The 18,533-nt window shown below is 43.8% G+C and overlaps 1 protein-coding gene across 1 annotated transcript; it reads right to left on the bottom strand.

Annotated features, from left to right (window-relative positions):
• Positions 1 to 222: 222 nt before the first annotated feature.
• Positions 223 to 17,922, bottom strand: TYMS (thymidylate synthetase). The gene is made up of 8 exons (XM_075826369.1): positions 17,732 to 17,922; positions 17,499 to 17,658; positions 16,133 to 16,206; positions 10,450 to 10,624; positions 10,252 to 10,353; positions 3,945 to 4,120; positions 2,204 to 2,275; positions 223 to 509 (listed from the first exon to the last, which is right to left on the bottom strand). Exons 1-8 carry the CDS (start codon positions 17,774 to 17,776, stop codon positions 372 to 374), a joined length of 942 nt encoding a protein of 313 aa, XP_075682484.1. The 5' UTR covers positions 17,777 to 17,922; the 3' UTR covers positions 223 to 371.
• Positions 17,923 to 18,533: the final 611 nt, after the last annotated feature.

The raw sequence follows: 18,533 nt of genomic DNA, 5'->3' as shown, positions 1-18,533 counted from the left end.
GTCTTATCCCAACGATCCTAAGTGATGGAATATCCTAGGGATGGTGGGATCACCCCTTTTAATGCTGTAATTCATGTAGTGGACATAACAGTAACTGTTCTAATTTCACTTAATTTTTTTACAATTGTGTAAAAAATCTTCACATTGCTAAAGAACATCAGAGTATTTGTTTACCTCATTGTTAACTATAATAACATTCGTAAAAACAAAAAGAAAACCAAATCAATGTTAATATGGTAATTTACTATGGAAATTTTCATACATATACAAGTAGACCGCCAATAATAAATGTTTAGAGTTCACATTTAGAACAAATACAAAAATAATTTACAACATTAAGCGCTAGAAAAGAAAAAATCCTTCTGAACATATTACACGGCCATTTCCATTCTAATCGTGGGGTGAGGGTCGTAGCCGTCAAGCTGAAAATCTTCTGCTTTGAAGTCATTGATGTTTTCCACTGTCCGTAGGATTTTAAGTTTAGGAAATGGCCGAGGTTTCCTTTGAAGCTGAAATAAAGAGATAACCGGTTTCAACTTGTGTTTCAAAATAAAAATAAAAAGTGCAGTATAACGGTCACATTCAGTAAAAAGGGAGCCAAAAACTTTGCTTAAGAGGAAACCCATACCCATTAAAAGAAATAAATGTAAAATAAAAATAGCGAAATTGAGAATAACTGTGGCTGCAACAAGACATCAGTGAGTTCGATTTACCAATCGAAATGCACCAGAATTGTCTCAAACTGGGCCAAAAAAAGTTTACATGGCTTGTGCCCAAAAAAAAAAGAAAAAAAAAAAAAAAGTCATGCACCTTTCTTTGGTTACAAATATTGGTGTTTGTGTACAGCAGCCACAAGGTAGCATAAGAGAAACAAGTGCCTAACATGTCTGGTGAGTATTACCAAATATATTATGCCACAAATTTGATGGATTTGGAGCAATTTGCGTTATTTTATCCCTATACAGACATTGCGTTAGATTTTCCAACTAAGGTCCTCCTATACAGCCTGTCCTGGGCCGTGTAAACGAACGCTGATCAACGAGACAGCTTGTTGATCGGACCTCGCTTGTTCCTTTCACAAGGAACTAGTATGGGGACGAGCGTTCATTATTCCGATCGCTCGTCCCCATACATTACTATCGTGTCGGCACCACGTCTCCGTGTTTACACAGGCAGATGTGCTGCCGACAACGATAATAGTTTTAATTTTTTAAAACGATACGATCTGCAGATGAATGAGCGTTTGCACCTTGATCTGCTGATCACTGCCCTTTTTACACACTGCATTTATTGCCAACGAGCGTTTTCCCTATAATTGGCCAGTGTTAAAGGGCCTTTAGGCTGGATTCACACGGGACAATCCGCAGGGGAGTAAAGTCCCAGCCATGTGGATAAGATTTGAACTCTCATCCAGATGCTGCTGAACACGTTCCACACAGAAATCAGCATGAGGCAGAAATCATGCTCATTCTGTTCTAGAGGGACACTGCAGATTTCAGCCTTTTCAATGTAGAAGGGATGAAATCTGCCGCAAAATAGGTGCATAAAGTGTGCCTATTTTGCTTAAGAAATGCTCAGCATTTCGGTCTTGTCTGAATCCAGCCTTGCAGAAAAGTGGTTTCTGAAGGTGTTGTGAACTCTAATTACATTAGGGCCTGTTCACATCAGCGTTGCCCTTCTGTTGAGGAGTTCCGTAGGAGGTTTCCGTCAGGTTAACCCCTCAACGGAAAGGCAAACTGAAACCTTAGCTTCCGTTTCCTTCACCATTGATCAATGGCAACGGAAACGTTGTTAATGGTTTCCGTTGGTCACCATTGTGACAGGGTTCCGTTGTTTTGACAGAACCAATAGCGCAGTCGACAGCTATTGATTCCGTCAACAACGGAAACCATTAACGTTTCCGTCGCCATTGAGATCAATGGTGAGGGAAACGGAAGCTAAGGTTTCTGTTTGCCTTTCCATTGAGGGGTTAACCTGACGGAACCCCTCAACGGAAGGGCAACACTGATGTGAACAGGCCCAATGAATTAGCGCATGGATTTTCAAAAATTACTGCATAGAGCTCTAACAAGCACTGAGAGCTAATCTCCTTACAAGAATAAAAAAATATATATATATTATATATATATATATATTTTTATTTTTTTTTAAACCAATCACATGATCACTATGTAGACATTTCCTTAGGTGTATATTCACTTACTTGAGTTTGCAAGGGCTCAACATGATTAAGGTATATATGAGAATCCCCCAAAGTGTGGATAAAATCACCAGGCTGTATTAAAAAACAAAAAAAACACACGTAAGGCATTAAAGAAAGAAATACACTCCTCAACATTGAAATTGCAACACCAAGATGGAAGAGTTGTGGAAATCACAGGATTGATTGAAACGTTAAATGATAAAAAAAATAAATGGAAACAAAATATTCCAAACATCTTGATTTATTCAGTATAGAGCATGAGCGCCACGTGCAGAAATACACGCACTTACGCATGCTATCAATGAAGTTACTAAAAGGGTTGTCCACTTTCCCAAAACCGATGGCCTATTCACTGGATAGGTAATCAGTATATGATCAGTGCGTGTCTGACATCTGGACACTGCACCGATCCACCACTCTGGCTGCGTCCGGGCGCCGTTGCCGGAAGCAGCCGCTCTGGTCAAAGAATAGCGGCCAAACTGCAGCTCTGCTCCTGTTCAAGTGAATAGGAGCAGAGCTGTAGTTCTGCCGAACGCCCGCTATGCAGTGGTCCATAATCCTAGGAGTAGGACCGGCGTGACATGGTGTTGCCCACGTGGTCGCCAAGCCAATCTCCAGCTATTGTTGCGTCCGAGACAAAAGCGGGACTCATCACTGAAGAGGCTAGACCTCCATTCCAGTCTTTATTGCCGTCTTGCTGTGCACCAATTGTTGGGAGTGGTTAAAGAAAGGATTCCTTTATTTTATCAGCTAGTGTTTGACATACGGTATGGATCGTTTTTGGATAAGACACGGGGAAAGGCTTTAGTGGTCTGAATGGGAAGCTAAAGCTTTACTTTAACCTGACTTGTTGTAGGGTGTGATCAAGTGATCCCTGCTATTTAATGGCTTAGATATCCAATATCAAGCTCTGTCACCCCCCCTGTGCAATCACAGGGTGCCAATGATCCTTATGACATTCTGGGGGGACTAATGAAGGCCGTATTAGTCCTCCCATTAAGCCTTTAATAGGACATGCAAAACACAATATACTTCAATACAAGTATTTCAATGTATTTTGCAAGCAAATCTAACAAATGAAAAAATTAGTTTTAAACTTTAATATTTTTCTTTACTTTTAGTCCAAAAAATAAAACGAACAAAGTTCCAATTGTTTTGCCTTGTCCGTAAAAATACAAACTATTACAATATATTATTTTAACCCACAGGGTCAAAATGTAAAAAATAAAAGCCAAAACGCCGTTTTGTTTAGTCACCCTTTCTAAATATGCAACTATTGGCTATACTAGCCAAATGGGCGGTAACTCTGCTCTCTGTGGGCGTTGTTTGTGTGGTCTGCATGACTGTCCAATCGGCTTCATACAGCTTCTCCCCTTCTCTGCTCAGTGTGATCTCAGCATTAATAGAGAGATCACGCGGTGTTTACACTTCTGGCCGCAGCTCCCTCAACACATGGCATCAGCGCTCATCCAGGGACAGTCTCGCCAGAATTGTAGTTACCCTCAGAACAAAAGTGAAGGATTTATTTATTTTTTTTTACTTCTCTGCTTCAACGCCTTAAAAACAAATCCCAGAAAACAATGGATAATTGCGGTTTTGTCTCCGTTCCACACAAAATACATAAAAAAAAAAAATATATAAAACACTTGTGTCTTTGGGAAGGCAGGGAGGAAAAACAAAAATGGGTGCGTAAGGAAGGGGGTTAGAGTCAAAGTATAGAAGTAAGAATGATTCATAATACCTTCAGTCCGGTGACATGTGCAATCATGTAAGTTAATAAAGCATAGCTGGCAATATTGAAGGGTACTCCAAGGCCCATGTCTCCTGATCGCTGGTACAGCTGGCATGACAGCTCATCGTCAACTACATAGAACTGGCATAGGGCATGGCAAGGTGGCAGTGCCATCATAGGAAGATCTGTAATAGAAACAATACTTTACAGACAATAAGAAGAATTAAATTAGTCTTCATTAAAAACGTCCTACCATTTTGTTTCTGTAGAGTCCGAAGTTTTTGTAGCTAGCTATGCTGCTGCTTCTGACATAGGCCCTGAGCTGACAGACCCAATAGCACCTGCCCCTAGCTGCAAAGCCAACTGCACTACCCCCCCTTCATTCAGCGTGAGGCCCCTTCCACACGTTAACCCTATACTTATGTCAGGAAAGCTCCCATCAAATGTACCCATAGGCTGCCAATATACTGAGGGAGGCCAAAAGTGTGTGTTCTTTCGTCTTCCGTATAATATATATATATACACATACATACATATACACACACACCGTTAAAATGCAGTGTGAAAAGAGCAGTAAAGGTTATCGGAAGGGAGGTGAGGAAGTTCTACACAGCAGAATAAGGGTATGTTCACACGCCCTATTTACGGACGAAATTCAGGCATTTTACGCCTCGAATTACGACTCCAAACATCTGCCCATTGAATTCACTGGGTCTTACGATGTTCTGTGCAGACGGGCTTTTTTTTTTTTACGCGCCGCTGTCAAAAGACGGCGCGTAAAAAGACGGCCGCCTCAAAGAAGTGCATGTCACTTTTTGGGACGTAATTGGAGCAGTTTTTCATTGACGCCATTGAAAAACAGCTCCAATTAAGTCCGTAATGGACGCTGCGAAAAACGCGTACACTTGCAAAAACGTCTGAAATTCAGGAGCTGCTTTCGCCTGAAAACAGCTCCGTAATTTCAGGCGTATTTTACGTTTGCGTGTGAACATACCCAAAGAGTATAGAAAGAGAGAACATCCACAGCAGAATCTGCAGAGGGTGTCTGTGTGTCTGTCTGTGATGGGGAGGGGGGGAGGGAGAATTAAAAATATAAATAAAGTGACAGGTTGTACTGTATCAGGGCGAAATCAGTATAGGAATGAACAGGCGCTGGTACATGACAGCTAGTGAAGACAGGAGCATCCTGGATTCACACAACTCCTATCCAGCGTGTATTGCTACACGTCCACATGAGAAAAGCCTAAAACTAGGAGCAGGGTGCAAATGGAATATCAGGAGGTCTAAAAATGAATGAAGATTGCATTCTTAAACTCAGTGCAACTCTTTAAGTTCAAGTAACTACTAACATATGTATGAATCGAATCACTGGGGTAGGACTAGAGTTTGAATAAAATATCTTTTACTAATATCATACAAAAGTGTGCAGACATAAGCACACTAAAAAAAGAAGTTTTCCAACAAATATATTTCTCCCTATTGCCGGAACAATCAATGCAATTATTCAGTCTTTCCCGTATTGGTAAACTGTGCAATTAGTGGATACAATTGTGCAAATAACCCTTAGATTCATTCACCGGGTATATACAATGCTCCAAGATAAATATAGATCATAGTTCACCCGAACTCCTAGATATTGATATTTCTGGGGTTATGAACCCCCCTACCCATTCCGTAGTACAGCGGGGTCTGTGCTAGTCTCCACACAATATATTTTTCTTTCGCCCGATGTGCTTTCTTATGGCCAAAATTCATCAGGGGAGATATGGCCAAGTGGCCCCCTCATCAAAGTGTGCTGGAGCAGTGCAAAATATAGTTGACCTGTTCTGCAGTGGCAGAGAATCTTAACAGCACATGTTCCTACAGTGCAGGAATGAACACCTGTGTTGGCGTCGGACGTCCTCTCCAATCTGTGCTCATCCCGTGCTATTTAACGAGGTATCTCCTCCCATTGTGCGCACACCTCTTGTGACGTATCGGGAGGTGTGTTTGCATAGAGGAGCCGATACGTCGCCGAGCACCAGGACAGTGTCTGTCCCATAAATGGGTCGGTACCAAAGCCCCGTGCCGGCGGTGTCTAGCCAATACCACCGGAGTCACGTCACCAGGTCTGGTGCTCCTGTCATGGCGAGCACAAGCGCACCGCAGTGAGACAACTCACCAAAGGCAGGAGGCATGAAGCAGAAGATTCATACGGGGATTACCCCTCTCAAGGGTCACCCAATAGTATCAGGAAGTGGGGGATTGAAACAATGTGGGGATTTATCTAGATAAAATACTTCGAAATTTTGTGGAGGCATTACCCTCTTACACAAGAGATACTATGAACTTATCAAAAACGAATGACCTCACGGTAGATCATAACACAATTCTGGCTAGCATAGATGTAGAGGCATTATACTCCTCAATCCCACATGAAATGGGTTTAAAGGCAGTTGACTATTTCCTCAGTACCAGGGGAATTTACCTACGTCATCACAACGCGTTCATTTTAGAGTTATTGCAGTTTGTATTGACAAGAAACCATTTCCTTTTTAACGGTCGTATTTACCACCAGCTCAGGGGCACGGCCATGGGCAGCTCACGTGCACCCACATATGCCAATCTGCTCCTGGGCTGGTGGGAAGAAACCATAGTATTTACTGATGAACGCCAGCATTTGAACCTTCCGACTAATGTGGGCAGGTATTTGTCCTATTAGGGGGACCAGGAAAAAAGTTTGAAGAGTATTAACCCCTTGATGACCACCAATGCACCTTTTCACATCGGTCACTAAGGGGCCTTAGGCTAGGCCGTCGCCTTTTCACAGCGGCCCAGTCTAAATTCTGCACAGTTGTCTCATGCAGGCAGGGGCCGGGGCTCGGCTCTCGGAGCAGGAGCCTTGCTGTCATCAAACGGCCGTGATTGATGTTTACTTCGATCACGGCCGTTTAACCCGTTAAATGCTGCGGTGAATAGCGACTGCGGCATTTAACTTGTTTACAGAGGGGGGGGGCCACGACTCCCTCTCACCCATCGGCGGCCTGCAAATGCAATCGCGGGCCTCTGTGGGGTGTCATGGCAGCCGGCGGGCCTGATAAAATCCCCCAGGTCTGCCCTGGGCATATACCTATTAGGATGTGCCAGAGGCACGTCCTAATAGATTGCTTGTCAGATTTAAAACGCACAGGCGATAATGCTTTGGTATACCAAGTATTCCAAAGCATTATAGCAGCGATCTAAAGATCGCATAGTAAAGTCCCCTGGTGGGACAAAAAAAAAAAAAAAGTAAGTAATGTGAAATAAAAAATAGAAATTACAGTAAAAATCCAATTTTTTTTCCATAAAAACTGGTTTGTGTAAAAAATAAAAGTACACATACTTGGTATCGCCGTGACCGTAATGACCCAAACAATGAGGCCCCATGCACACGACAGCAAAAAACCTCAGTTTTTGCGGACCGCAATTGCGGTCCGCAAAAACAGAGCCATTCACTTGAACACTGACACCTTTCCGTAGCACTACGGAAGGGTGTCAGTGCCGTGGAAATGTTCCGGGAATTATGGAACATGTCCGTTCTTTCGCATTTTGCGGGCCGTGCTCCCATGCTGTCAGTCAGCGGCCGGCCGTGCCCGCAATCGCGGGCCGTGATTGCGGGCACGGTCGTGTGCATGGGGCCTAAAGTTAGTGTAATTTGACCGTAAAAGAAAGCGCAAAAACTAATAGCAAAATTGCTATTTTTTTCCATTGCCCCCCCAAAAAAATCATAATAAAAGTTGATCAGTAAGTCCCATGTACCCCAAAACACTACCAATCAAAATTACGTCTTGTCCCGCAAAAGACAAGCCCTCATATCACTACATTGACGGAAAAATAAAGAAATTACGGCTTTCGGAAAGAGTATGCAAAAACAAATAACTTTAGTTTAAAAGTGACTTTATTGTGCAAAAGTCGTAAAACTTAAAAAAAAAAACCTCCACATATGTGGTATCGCCGTAATCATACCGACCCATAGAATAAAGGTAACGTGTTATTTACGCCGCACAGTGAACGGCGTGAATTTAAAAGGCATAGAACAATGGTGGAATTTCAGGGTTTTTTCTATTCCCCCCAAAAAAAGTTGATAAAAGTTAATCAAAAAATATGTACCCCAAAATGGTGCCATTAAAAAGTACAACAAATCCCGCAAACAAGCCCTCATACAGCTACGTCGACTGAAATATATAAGTTATAGCTTATTGAATGCGACTATTGAAAAACAAAAAAAATTGCTTTGTCATTAGGGCCTAAAATAGGCAGGTCACTAAGGGGTTAATGCGCTGAATGACAACGTTATTGACCTGAGGTTTACATTTGAAATGAATAGCTTACCCTTTCTGGATGTTCGTATTTCTAAAGATGGTAAGGGAGGCTCAATCTCACCCAGATATAGGAAACCAACCTCTACAGTTCATTGAGGTGGGGGAGCTGCCACCCAGACCCACTAAAGAGGCATACCCGAGGGGAAGTACCTCAGGCTAAACCGTAATTGCTCAAATGAAGGGGAGATAAGAGAACAAGTGAGGGAATTAAAAACTCAATTTCTTGAGAGGTTACCCATTAAAAATCCTTAACACTACTAATCCGGTTAGAAAACCGAAAAACATCAGTTTAAAGACCAACCCAAATCCTTTGCTAAAACGAAACATCAAGTTATTAGGTGTAGTCTTTCCTTACTTTTGGTGGGTGTGAGATGCTAATTCTTTGCAATTTTGGTACAGCACTGGTATAGATGCAAAACGCCCTCTACCAATCCCAGACTTGCATGTCACCGAGTCCGTATCACTGTGATAGCAGGCATCAATTCTGATGTTCACTGGCCTCCTGCCTTTGAGTCGTCTCACTGCGGCTATGAGCAGCAGTGCGCAGGAGCTCCAGAGCTGGTGACATGTGACTCCAGGTGGGATGGGCTGGACGCCGCCATCACGGGGCTTTGGTACCGCCCATTTATGAGACGGGCACTGTCCTGGTGGTCAGCGCCGTATCGGCTCCTCTATTCGAACACACCTTCCGATACGTCACAGGAGTGCGCAAAATGGGAGGAGATACCTCGTTAAATAGCACGGGATAAGAACAGATTGGAGGGGATGTCAGACGCCAACACAGGTGTTCATTCCTGCACTGTAGGAACATGTGCTGGTAAGATTCTCTGCCACTGCAGAACCGGTCAACTATATTTTGCACTGCTCCAGCATGCTTTGTTGAGCCGCCAGTTGAGGGGGCCACTTGGCCATATCTCCCCTGATGAATTTTGTCCATAAGGAAACGCATCGGGAGAAAAATATTGTTTGTATAAAAAAAAAAAAAAAAAAAAAAAAAAAAAAGGAGGTTTCCCAGTCCCCATATCGGAGACTAGCACGAACCCCACTGTACTACGGAATGGGTAAGGGGGGGGGGGGGTTCATAACCCCATAAATATCTATATCTAAAAGTTTGGGTGACCTGGAAAATACCTGACTTTTGGTATAAATCTATATTGCTTATCTTGGAGCATTGTATATACCCGGTGAATGAATCTAAGGGTTATTTGCACAATTGTATCCACTAATTGCACAATTTACCAATACGGGAAAGACTGAATAATTGCATTGATTGTTCCGGCAATAGGGAGAAATATATGTTTGTTGGAAAACGTATTTTTTAGTGTGCTTATGTCTGCACACTTTTGTATGATATTAGTAAAAGGTATATTTTATTCACACTCTAGTCCTACCCCAGTGATTCATTTATTAATTGAAGGGGAGCACATAAAACTGAAATTTACCTTTGGTGGAAAGTCTCCAAATTGACCATATATTCAATTTAATAATATGCAAGAATAATTTGTTCGATTTCAAACATGGGCATCGGGTGCCTATTGGCTGGCAGCTTTTCTGCCAATTATTTTTAAACAATCTGTCCCTGAATACATCTGTGCCAAAGTTAAACTGACAAACCTCAAGACCCCGAAATGAGCAGAGTTGACTTTTTTGCTTGCAAGAACACCATTAGGGCCTGTTCACATCACCGTTCATTTCCGTCGGGTGAACCCCGCAACGGAAAGTGAAACTGACAGCAGTTTCCGTTTCAGTCACCATTGATCTCAATGGTGACGGAAACATCGCTAATGCTTTCCGTTCGTCACCATTCCGGCTGCTTTCCGGAATCAATAGCGTAGTCGAAAACAGAAAGAGGGCATATTCATAGAACAAGGCGGTTCCCAGAAGGAAAGACTGCAGAGTTTAGTAATGGTAATTTATGGAGTCTGATCCACTTTTATATGGAAGTATATACCTTGCATTTGCAAATGAGTGCGTACCTTTAGGGTTCCAGCTACACATGATTATCCTCCTATCATCAGGATTATTCTTGATGGTGTCAATCACTGCCTGTAGCTGGTCCACTCCTTGCCCGGTATAATCTGCAGATGGGACAACATGTAACTAAAGGATCTAATCTACTGTAACCAAGTGTCAGAGAAATACATAAATCAAGGTATATTTTATGTTGGAATTACCTGTGTGAATGTCTTTGTACTCCGCACCAAAGTGCCGCCACTGAAATCCATATACAGGTCCAAGGTCTCCTTCCTCTCGGGATACAAATCCTTGCTTATCCAAAAATTCCCTCGAGCCATTTGCATCCCAAATTTTCACACCTTTTGCCGAAAGCTCTTTTGCATTTGTGGAACCCTTAAGAAAAAGAAGTTCTCAAATTTATTCATACATTACCAGGAGAAATAACAGAGGAATGGCACAACGTGGAGTTCTAAGAAAAGATGCTCCAGAATTATTGTTTCATCGAGAATACAATTATTTACAGAAACAGACATGTCAGGAGAGGTGGCAGGTCCTCTTCAAAAAGTATTAACGGCCCAATAAAGTATGTATTGGCAAATGTGTCTGAAGTACCAAAACTCTGGTAAAGTTACTTTCCTTAACTACATACTAGATTATGCACATTTAAAAAAATAAATAAAAATCTTAGGCCCCATGCACACGAGCGTATCTTTTTCCTCCCGTAAATACGTCGCACGTATTAGACCCGTATTCCACCAGTATTTACGGACCCGTTTTCGCTGCACTAAATCGGCAGCCCCTTCTCTCTATCAGTGCTGGATAGAGAGAAGGGGCAGCCCTTTCGGACAGAGTTTCCGCAGCGAGTGAAAGTAAAAGAAGCTCATACGCATCCCGGCTGTTGTCTGGGTGACGCGTCGTCCTTTTGACATCCAGTCCGACCTCCCTGGATGACGCGGCAGTCCATGTGACCGCTGCAGCCTGTGATTGGCTGAAGCGGTCACATGGGATGAAACATCATCCCGGGAGGCCGGACTGGAGGAAGAAGCAGGGAGTTCTGGGTAAGTTAACTTTTAATACTATTAACTCCAGCGGTAGTCACAGTCCCGGGTGCTGAAAGAGTTACTGCCGATCAGTTAACTCTTTCAGCACCCCGGACAGTGACTATGCCTAGCAACGTTCCTGAAAATACGGGTGCACACACGTAGCCACCCTTAATAACGGGAGCCCCATAGACTTCTATGGGCCTGCCCGTGCCGTAATTACGGCCTGAAATAGGACATGTTCCATATTTTTCAAAGGCCCGGGCACCTTCCCGTAAGCATACGGGGAGGTACCCGTGGCCAATAGAAGTCTATGGGCCCGTAATTACGCGCGTTTTTACGTTCGTGTGCATGAGGCCTTAGTTTGCAGAACTCCTATTACAGAACCAATGCACTTATCAAAGCGCACACAAACGAAGGGTTCTGTTACACCGGCCCATTTTGACCGTAACAATGAGCGACGATCAACGAGACAACGTGTTTGATACTAGATACTGTGAACACTTGTTATCCCGATAATTGTCCTGTGTAAGAGGGCCATAACAGTTTAGGGGGTGCAATAATATGAAAATGTCAGGTTATCACACACTTAAAGTGTCTAGTATCAAACATGCACTATAGGAGCTTGAGATTAGATGGGTTCTCTGGGACTTAAAAAAAAAACACTACAATGCTTTTTCACCCACCCCCCCATACCGCTCCGATGGAGCTTCTTAAAACCAGCGCCAGTGTATTTACAGCGTGGGTTTTATCTGGCTGCCCGAGCGATCGGGCAGGTGAATGTTGGGTGCCTGTCAGTCAGTGACTGCTAGGGACCCTGAAGGGAAGATAAGGGCAGCTTTCACTGTGTCTATCTTCTCTGATCGACTGTACACAGCTCAATGAGTGCTATGTATAGAATAGAGGCAAGGACAAGAGAAAGAGGCTAGGACCAGAGCCAGAGAGCACGCCGAAGCAGAAGATTTCAAAAATGTGATTTATTCTCCCATATATGTGCAAAAAAATGGTGCAACGTTTTAGCTGCTCAACGCAGCCTTTGTCAAGCAGTAATACGCAGGTGTTTCCAGGAGACCGCGGTGAGGACGACATTGAACAGAGTGGTGGTCGAGCATGTGCGCTGCGGCTCCATTCAGTCTACGGGAATGACAAACACCCGAGCGCTATGATGTTTGTCAGTTCCGTAGACATAGAATAAAGCAGTGGATGTATGCTCGACCACCGCTCCGCTCAAGCTCCTCCTTACTGCGGACAATCTGGGGGTTCATGGACCGCTCATTCTCAATCAGTGTGGGTCCCAGCGATCAGAAAGTTGTCACCTATCCTGTGGGTAGGTGATAATTGTCGATTCTGGGACAACTGCTTGGAGGTTGATTTTAACCCTTTCATGACCAAGAGTCATTGATGCCCCTGTGTCCATATCAAATTTCCCATTTCTGATATTCAGTTCTGTAAATGATAATATCTTTGCAACCGCTTTGAATATCACCTGTTTTTACAAGACTTATGAGGCTTTCATTTTCTAGATTAGTTTAATTAGTGTTCTTAATTTTTATTATGAGCAGACAAATCACTAAACGCGCAAAAAAAAAAAACAACTACTTTTTTTGCAATTTGTTATATAGATATATATATTTATCACAGACATTTATAGTATAGCTCTGCAACAATTAGTCTTCTCTCTCCGTCACCCTGGATCGATGTGAGGAGAGAGTGAAGAGGGCTATATACACACGACCGTGAAAAGAACGTCAGTTTTTCAAGACTGTTTTGCATCAATGTGTCTCAAAATTTGAATCCACTTCCCGGCGGTCTGACCATTTTTGCCCACATAGATAGTGCCAGTGCCCACTGTAAATAGTACCACAGTGCCCACATAGTGCCACAGTTCTCCCTGTAGATAGAGCCCACATAGTGCCCATGTAGGTAGTGCCAATATAATGCCACAGTGCCCATGTAGATAGTGCCACACCTTGTAGATGGCACCACACCCCCTGTATATAGTGCCGCCCCCTGCAAATAGCAACATCCCATCTGCAGATAGCGCCACCCCTCCCCGTAAATGGCACCCCCTTCCTGTAAATAGCACCACTGTAGCTTCCTGTTGGAGCGGAATCCCTCTGGCCAGGGATTCCGCTCCTACAGGGAGCCCCTGATGTCTCTGTCCATATATGGACAGTGATATCAGGGGTCAACTCTAAAAGCAGAATCCTCTGCCAGAGCAGGGATTACGCTCCAGGAGCAGTCCCTGACGTCACTGTCCATAGTGGATAGTGATACCAGGTGCTTTTCCAGTAGCGCAATCTCGGTCCAGAGATTCCCCTCCTAGAGAGCTACCAATGTCACTGTCCAAATGGACAGTGACGTCAGGGGCTCCCTGTAGGAGCGGAATCCCCGGCCAGTGTGATCTGACAGCGGGGATTCCGCTCCTAGAAGGGAGTTCAGGTGGCACTATCTACAGTGGAGGGTGTGGTTGCTGTCTGCAGGGGGGGATGGAGAGACAGCAGGGGCTCCCTCTAGGAGGGGAATCCTCGGCCAGAGTGCTGGCTGGGGAGTCCAATGCTGGAGGGAGCTTAGGTGGCGCTAGCTACAGAGGGTTTTGCGCTACTTACAGGGGGTTGTGTGAGTGGCGCCATCTACAGTGTGGGGTCTATTACGGGGCTCTCAAAGCCCCAGCAGACATGAGTGCAGCGCTGCTCACACTGAAGCAGCACTGCACACATTAAACCCGTTCCAGGCAGTCTATGTCTCTAAACTGCTGCATTAAGCGGCCTGGTGTGGCGGAAACGCTGCAAACCCGCCGCAAAAAAACGCAACAACTGCTATTTGTTGCGGGTTTTTCCTCCCCTTTGAATTCAATGTTGAAAACCTGCAGCAAATATGCAGAGATAACGCAAATACAATTGACATGTTGCGGAATAAAATTCGCAACGCAGGTCCATTTCTCAGCGTTTTTTCCGCACCAGAATAAATATAAATGGTATAAAATGTAACAGTATATTGAATAAAGTGTAGCATCTGGGAATAGAGGATGGGGTGGGGGGAAAGAATCAAATGATAAATATTATTTTATAGATTTACCAACTAGGTATAGTCAGGATAATCCGTTCTTTAAAATCATATACGACAGGGACATCTACTGGCTATAATGAGAATTGCACTTTTATGAATAAATCACACTTCACAATTGAAGACATACAGTATGTAAATCTCAGTAAACCACAACAATCAGGTTGATGCTTTTTGACCTGCAAACTGGGAACGTAATCATAACAGCGAATTAAACTCTTCCCACCGCAGCCATTTTTTGGATTATTACTTATAATTTTTCCACATCACCTTCCAAAAGCCATAACCTTATTTTTTTCTGGCGATATCGCCTCACCAGGGCTTGTCCTTTGCCGGACGAGTTGTAGATTTTCACGGCACCATTTATTGTACCATGTAATGTAGTGGGGAACTAAAAAATAAAAAAAATTTGTGGGGTAGAGTAGGAAAAAAACTGATTCCATTGGGGGGGGGGTTCATTTTTACAGCGATCACCTAGCAGCATGTCAACTTTATTCTGCGGATCAATACGATCACTGCGATGCCAAATTTATTGTTTTTTTTATGTTTTACTACTTTTACAAGGAAAATAATAAATTGTTACAATTGTGTTTTGTTGCCATATTCGTAGCCATAACCCCCCCCCCCCCCCCCATATTGATGGAGCAGTATGAGGGCTTATTTTTTGTGGGGCAAGGTGTAGTTTCTATTGGTACCATTTTGGGGTAAAAATTTTTTTTACGGTGTTCACTGTTATATTGAAACAGTTCTGACTTTTACGGACGCAGTGATGCCAGTTATGTTCGTTGTTTCGTTTTTTTTTTTACATTGTGCTTGGGGGGAAAAAAAAAAAAAATGTAAGAAAAAAATAATTTCACTTTTTTTTTTAGTAGTCTCCCTAGGCACTTGAACCAGCGACCATTGTATTGCTTGCAGGATATAACGCAATACTGATGTATTGAAGCATATGGTTATACTGAGTCTCCTATGAAGCCCTGTCAGAAGCAGGGCTTCATAGGAGTACAAAGATGTCAGACCTGGGAGCTGCCATGCCAACCATCGGCACCCCACAATCGCATCGCGGTGGGAGGATGTAACGTTGCACAGGGCCACTCCCGTTTCTAACCACTTGGATGCCGTGGTCGCTTTTGACCGCAGCATCTAAGGGGTTAAACGATTGGGATCCCTACACTGAAGTGTCAGCTGCAAGACACAGCCGACTTGCTCGTTCTACATATACGGCGGATGTCGGGAAGGGGTTAAAGGGGTTGTCCGGAGTTAGCAAATTAACGTTATTCTTTGGATAATGAAAAAACGTATACAAATTTTCCAATATACTTTCTGTAGGAATTTCTCAGATCTCTGCTGGTTGTGATTCAGGATGAATTTCTTCAGTATTGTTTAATTCCAGGGGATAAAATTCTGTCCATGGTCACGTGATGGACACAGGTGCATTGTCTCGTTACAAGACACCGCTCTGATAAACATACTGCAATTGTAACGATCCCAGCACCTGTGTGTCCATCACATGACTATGGACAGAGTTTTATCCACTGGAAGTAAACAGTGAATCTTCCTACACAATGACAACAAGCAGAGATCTTGAAAACGGGGATAAATACAGGAAGAATATTGAAAAATTGTGTATGTTTTAATTATACAAAAAATAACATTAATTTGCTGAAACTGAACAACCCCTTCTAATGCTCTGGTCTGTCTGGGTTACGCTGCAGCCTCCTGTCAGAGGTATACGGCAAACATATACGCAGTGTGAAAAGTGCCCATCTCCAATGGTCTTTGTTTTTCCATACGTTACCTTAATAAACCACAGCAGTTCTTCCAGCACACCCTTCCAGAACACACGCTTGGTTGTCAGCAGAGGGAACTGATCTGAGGAAAACAGAAGGCAATGAGAATCCCCACAACCAAGTCAGAACGGTGACGATCTAGTCAATATCTACTGACAATGTCCCTGAACTGCTAGAAGTCCGTTATTGACGCAAATCATTCAAAGGGAATTCTACCGTTGTGTCCACAGCTTCTATGCAGATCTATAGGTGACGTCTGCGCAGTACTGCGCTAGATCTGATTCAGACGGTCATATTATACCCATGTTTACCTATCAGTACTGCAGACGTAACACCCATAACCCCCCTAAACAGCCCCATAGTTCAATTCCCCGCATTACACCTGGAACACAGATAAACATGGGTATAATATGCCTGTCTGAACGACGCCTTAGGCTATGTTCACACAGCAGACATGGTTTGGCGGGTCCCATCGCTGAATTATTCTTGCCGTCAGCCGGAAGATTCCTACTCCCATTCGTTTGAATGGGAGTTTTGGGTGGAATCCAGATCGGGCAGGCTTCTTTTGTCTGAAAGCTGAGGAAAAAAAAAATTAAAAAATCAGCTAGGGGGAAAAAAAAAAAGCATCCAACTCCCATTGAAACGAATGGGTGGCAGAACTTTGCTGCAGAATCCACCGCTAAATATCTGCCACGTGAACAGGGACTTAGGCTTCATGCACACGACCGTGCCTGTATTTACGGGCATGGCCGGCCGTGCTCCCATTATAAAGTATAGGAGCACTGTCCGTAAAATAAAATAAAAAATAGGACATGTCCTATTTTTTTCGGTCAGTTTCTATGGCACGGTCACCCTCTTGTAGACATACGGGAAGGTGTCCGTCGGCCATAGAAATGAAGAGGCCCGTAATTACGGGCAATTTTACGGTCATTTGCACGGGGCCTTACTCCATCTGGCTGTACACATCAGGTCTGAACCTCAGGCAGGATAGTCTTTTCTATGCAGAACAGGCAACATATCCTGATGGGAGAAAGGATGAGAGCGCAAACCCCTATAAGACATATGGGGTCTTATCTATGGGGGGCGTCAGTATTCCCATTATAGACAGTGACCCACATTACCGGTTGGAATTAGTCACATCTCTCTCAGGTCTATTCAACAGACGCTTTTTTTATTAATTGGGTTTCCAACCATCAACTGTTAAGGGTCCCGCTAATGGAGGTCTGACAGCCCCTCCCCCCATTTTGGGGTAGGACGTTTCTCAGCAATGGCTTCATGAGTATTTCTGGTTTCTGCGGCTTCCATTGATTTGAGGGTCAGGATCCTGCACTTACTCCGCTATCATTCACAAGACGTGGCTGGCGCTGCACCTACCACGAAGGCTGTACCGAGCCTGCATGCCGAACACGGAGATGGTTCCAGTACCGGTCCGGTCCTCTTTGCGGTGCCCGCGCTGAAGGATGTGCCGGATCTGCTCCAAGTACTGCAGCTCGTCGTGTGGGGGCTCCTCCTGCTGCAGCCCGCCATTTATCTCCTAAGAAGACGATATTGCGATCACCTCGAGTTACATAACAGAGCTCATCCTCCTGCCGCAGTGCCAGCCTTACCTGCTCCTGAGCACCGGGCACGGGCACATCGGCCGCCACCGGCATGTTTTATACAGCGATATAGAAATTCCCTGAGAAAAGGACCAGTCGCGATCCCTCCAGTTCGCGATTTTGGCGCAATAATGAGACTCCTCCTCGTTCCGCCTCCCTTGTCCAGTCACTTGTAGCTTCTGTCCCGTATACTGTGCAGTACCAGCACTCGTGTGTTCTCACACTGAGTTTTGACGTCGCGGCCACAATGCGTTTTTTTTGTTGTTTTTTTGCCACTTTCGGAAAATGGTGTCAAAATAGCGCGGCAATGCCGCTGTTCGCAGCAACAAACGCATGTTGACGTGTGAACCCAGCATATTTGAAAGCGCCAAAAAATAAATAAAAATGTCCTCTTTGTGTAACCCTTTCAGCTTCAGGGTATTTTCCCAGTTAGTGCCAGTTGAACTATTTTAAGTACATGTGGCATAAACTGCTATAGCTTTTTAATTTGTTTTTTCTAAATAGCGTTTTTTTTATTGTATTTTGAGGGTATATTTACATAAGATTTTTTTTGACGTTTTGTGCAGCGATTTAAATTTTTTTGGGGAAAAAAACCCACTGATTTTGCTGCTATTAAAGAGTGACCGCACTTTTATCAAACTTTTCATATGTCAAAGAGACGCATCAAAAGTTTGGATCGGTGGGGTCTGACCGTCTACGTGAGCCGCCTTAACCCCTTAAAGAGGCTCTGTCACCAGATTTTGCAACCCCTATCTGCTATTGCAGCAGATAGGCGCTGCAATGTAGATTACAGTAACGTTTTTATTTTTAA

This window comes from Rhinoderma darwinii, chromosome 5 (genome assembly GCF_050947455.1).
Source record: "Rhinoderma darwinii isolate aRhiDar2 chromosome 5, aRhiDar2.hap1, whole genome shotgun sequence".
Taxonomy (NCBI): Eukaryota; Metazoa; Chordata; class Amphibia; order Anura; family Rhinodermatidae; genus Rhinoderma; species Rhinoderma darwinii.
This window is presented reverse-complemented; position numbering and strand designations above follow the sequence as displayed.

Excerpts from the sequence above, each read along its gene's own strand:
- TYMS (XM_075826369.1), bottom strand. The coding sequence starts at position 17,776 with ATGCCGGTGGCGGCCGATGTGCCCGTGCCCGGTGCTCAGGAGCAG. Across the intron at positions 10,354-10,449 it reads GTACAAAGACATTCACACAG|ATTATACCGGGCAAGGAGTG; the intron begins GTAATTCCAACA and ends TCCCATCTGCAG. Across the intron at positions 510-2,203 it reads TTGAGCCCTTGCAAACTCAA|CTTCAAAGGAAACCTCGGCC; the intron begins GTAAGTGAATAT and ends TCTTTATTTCAG.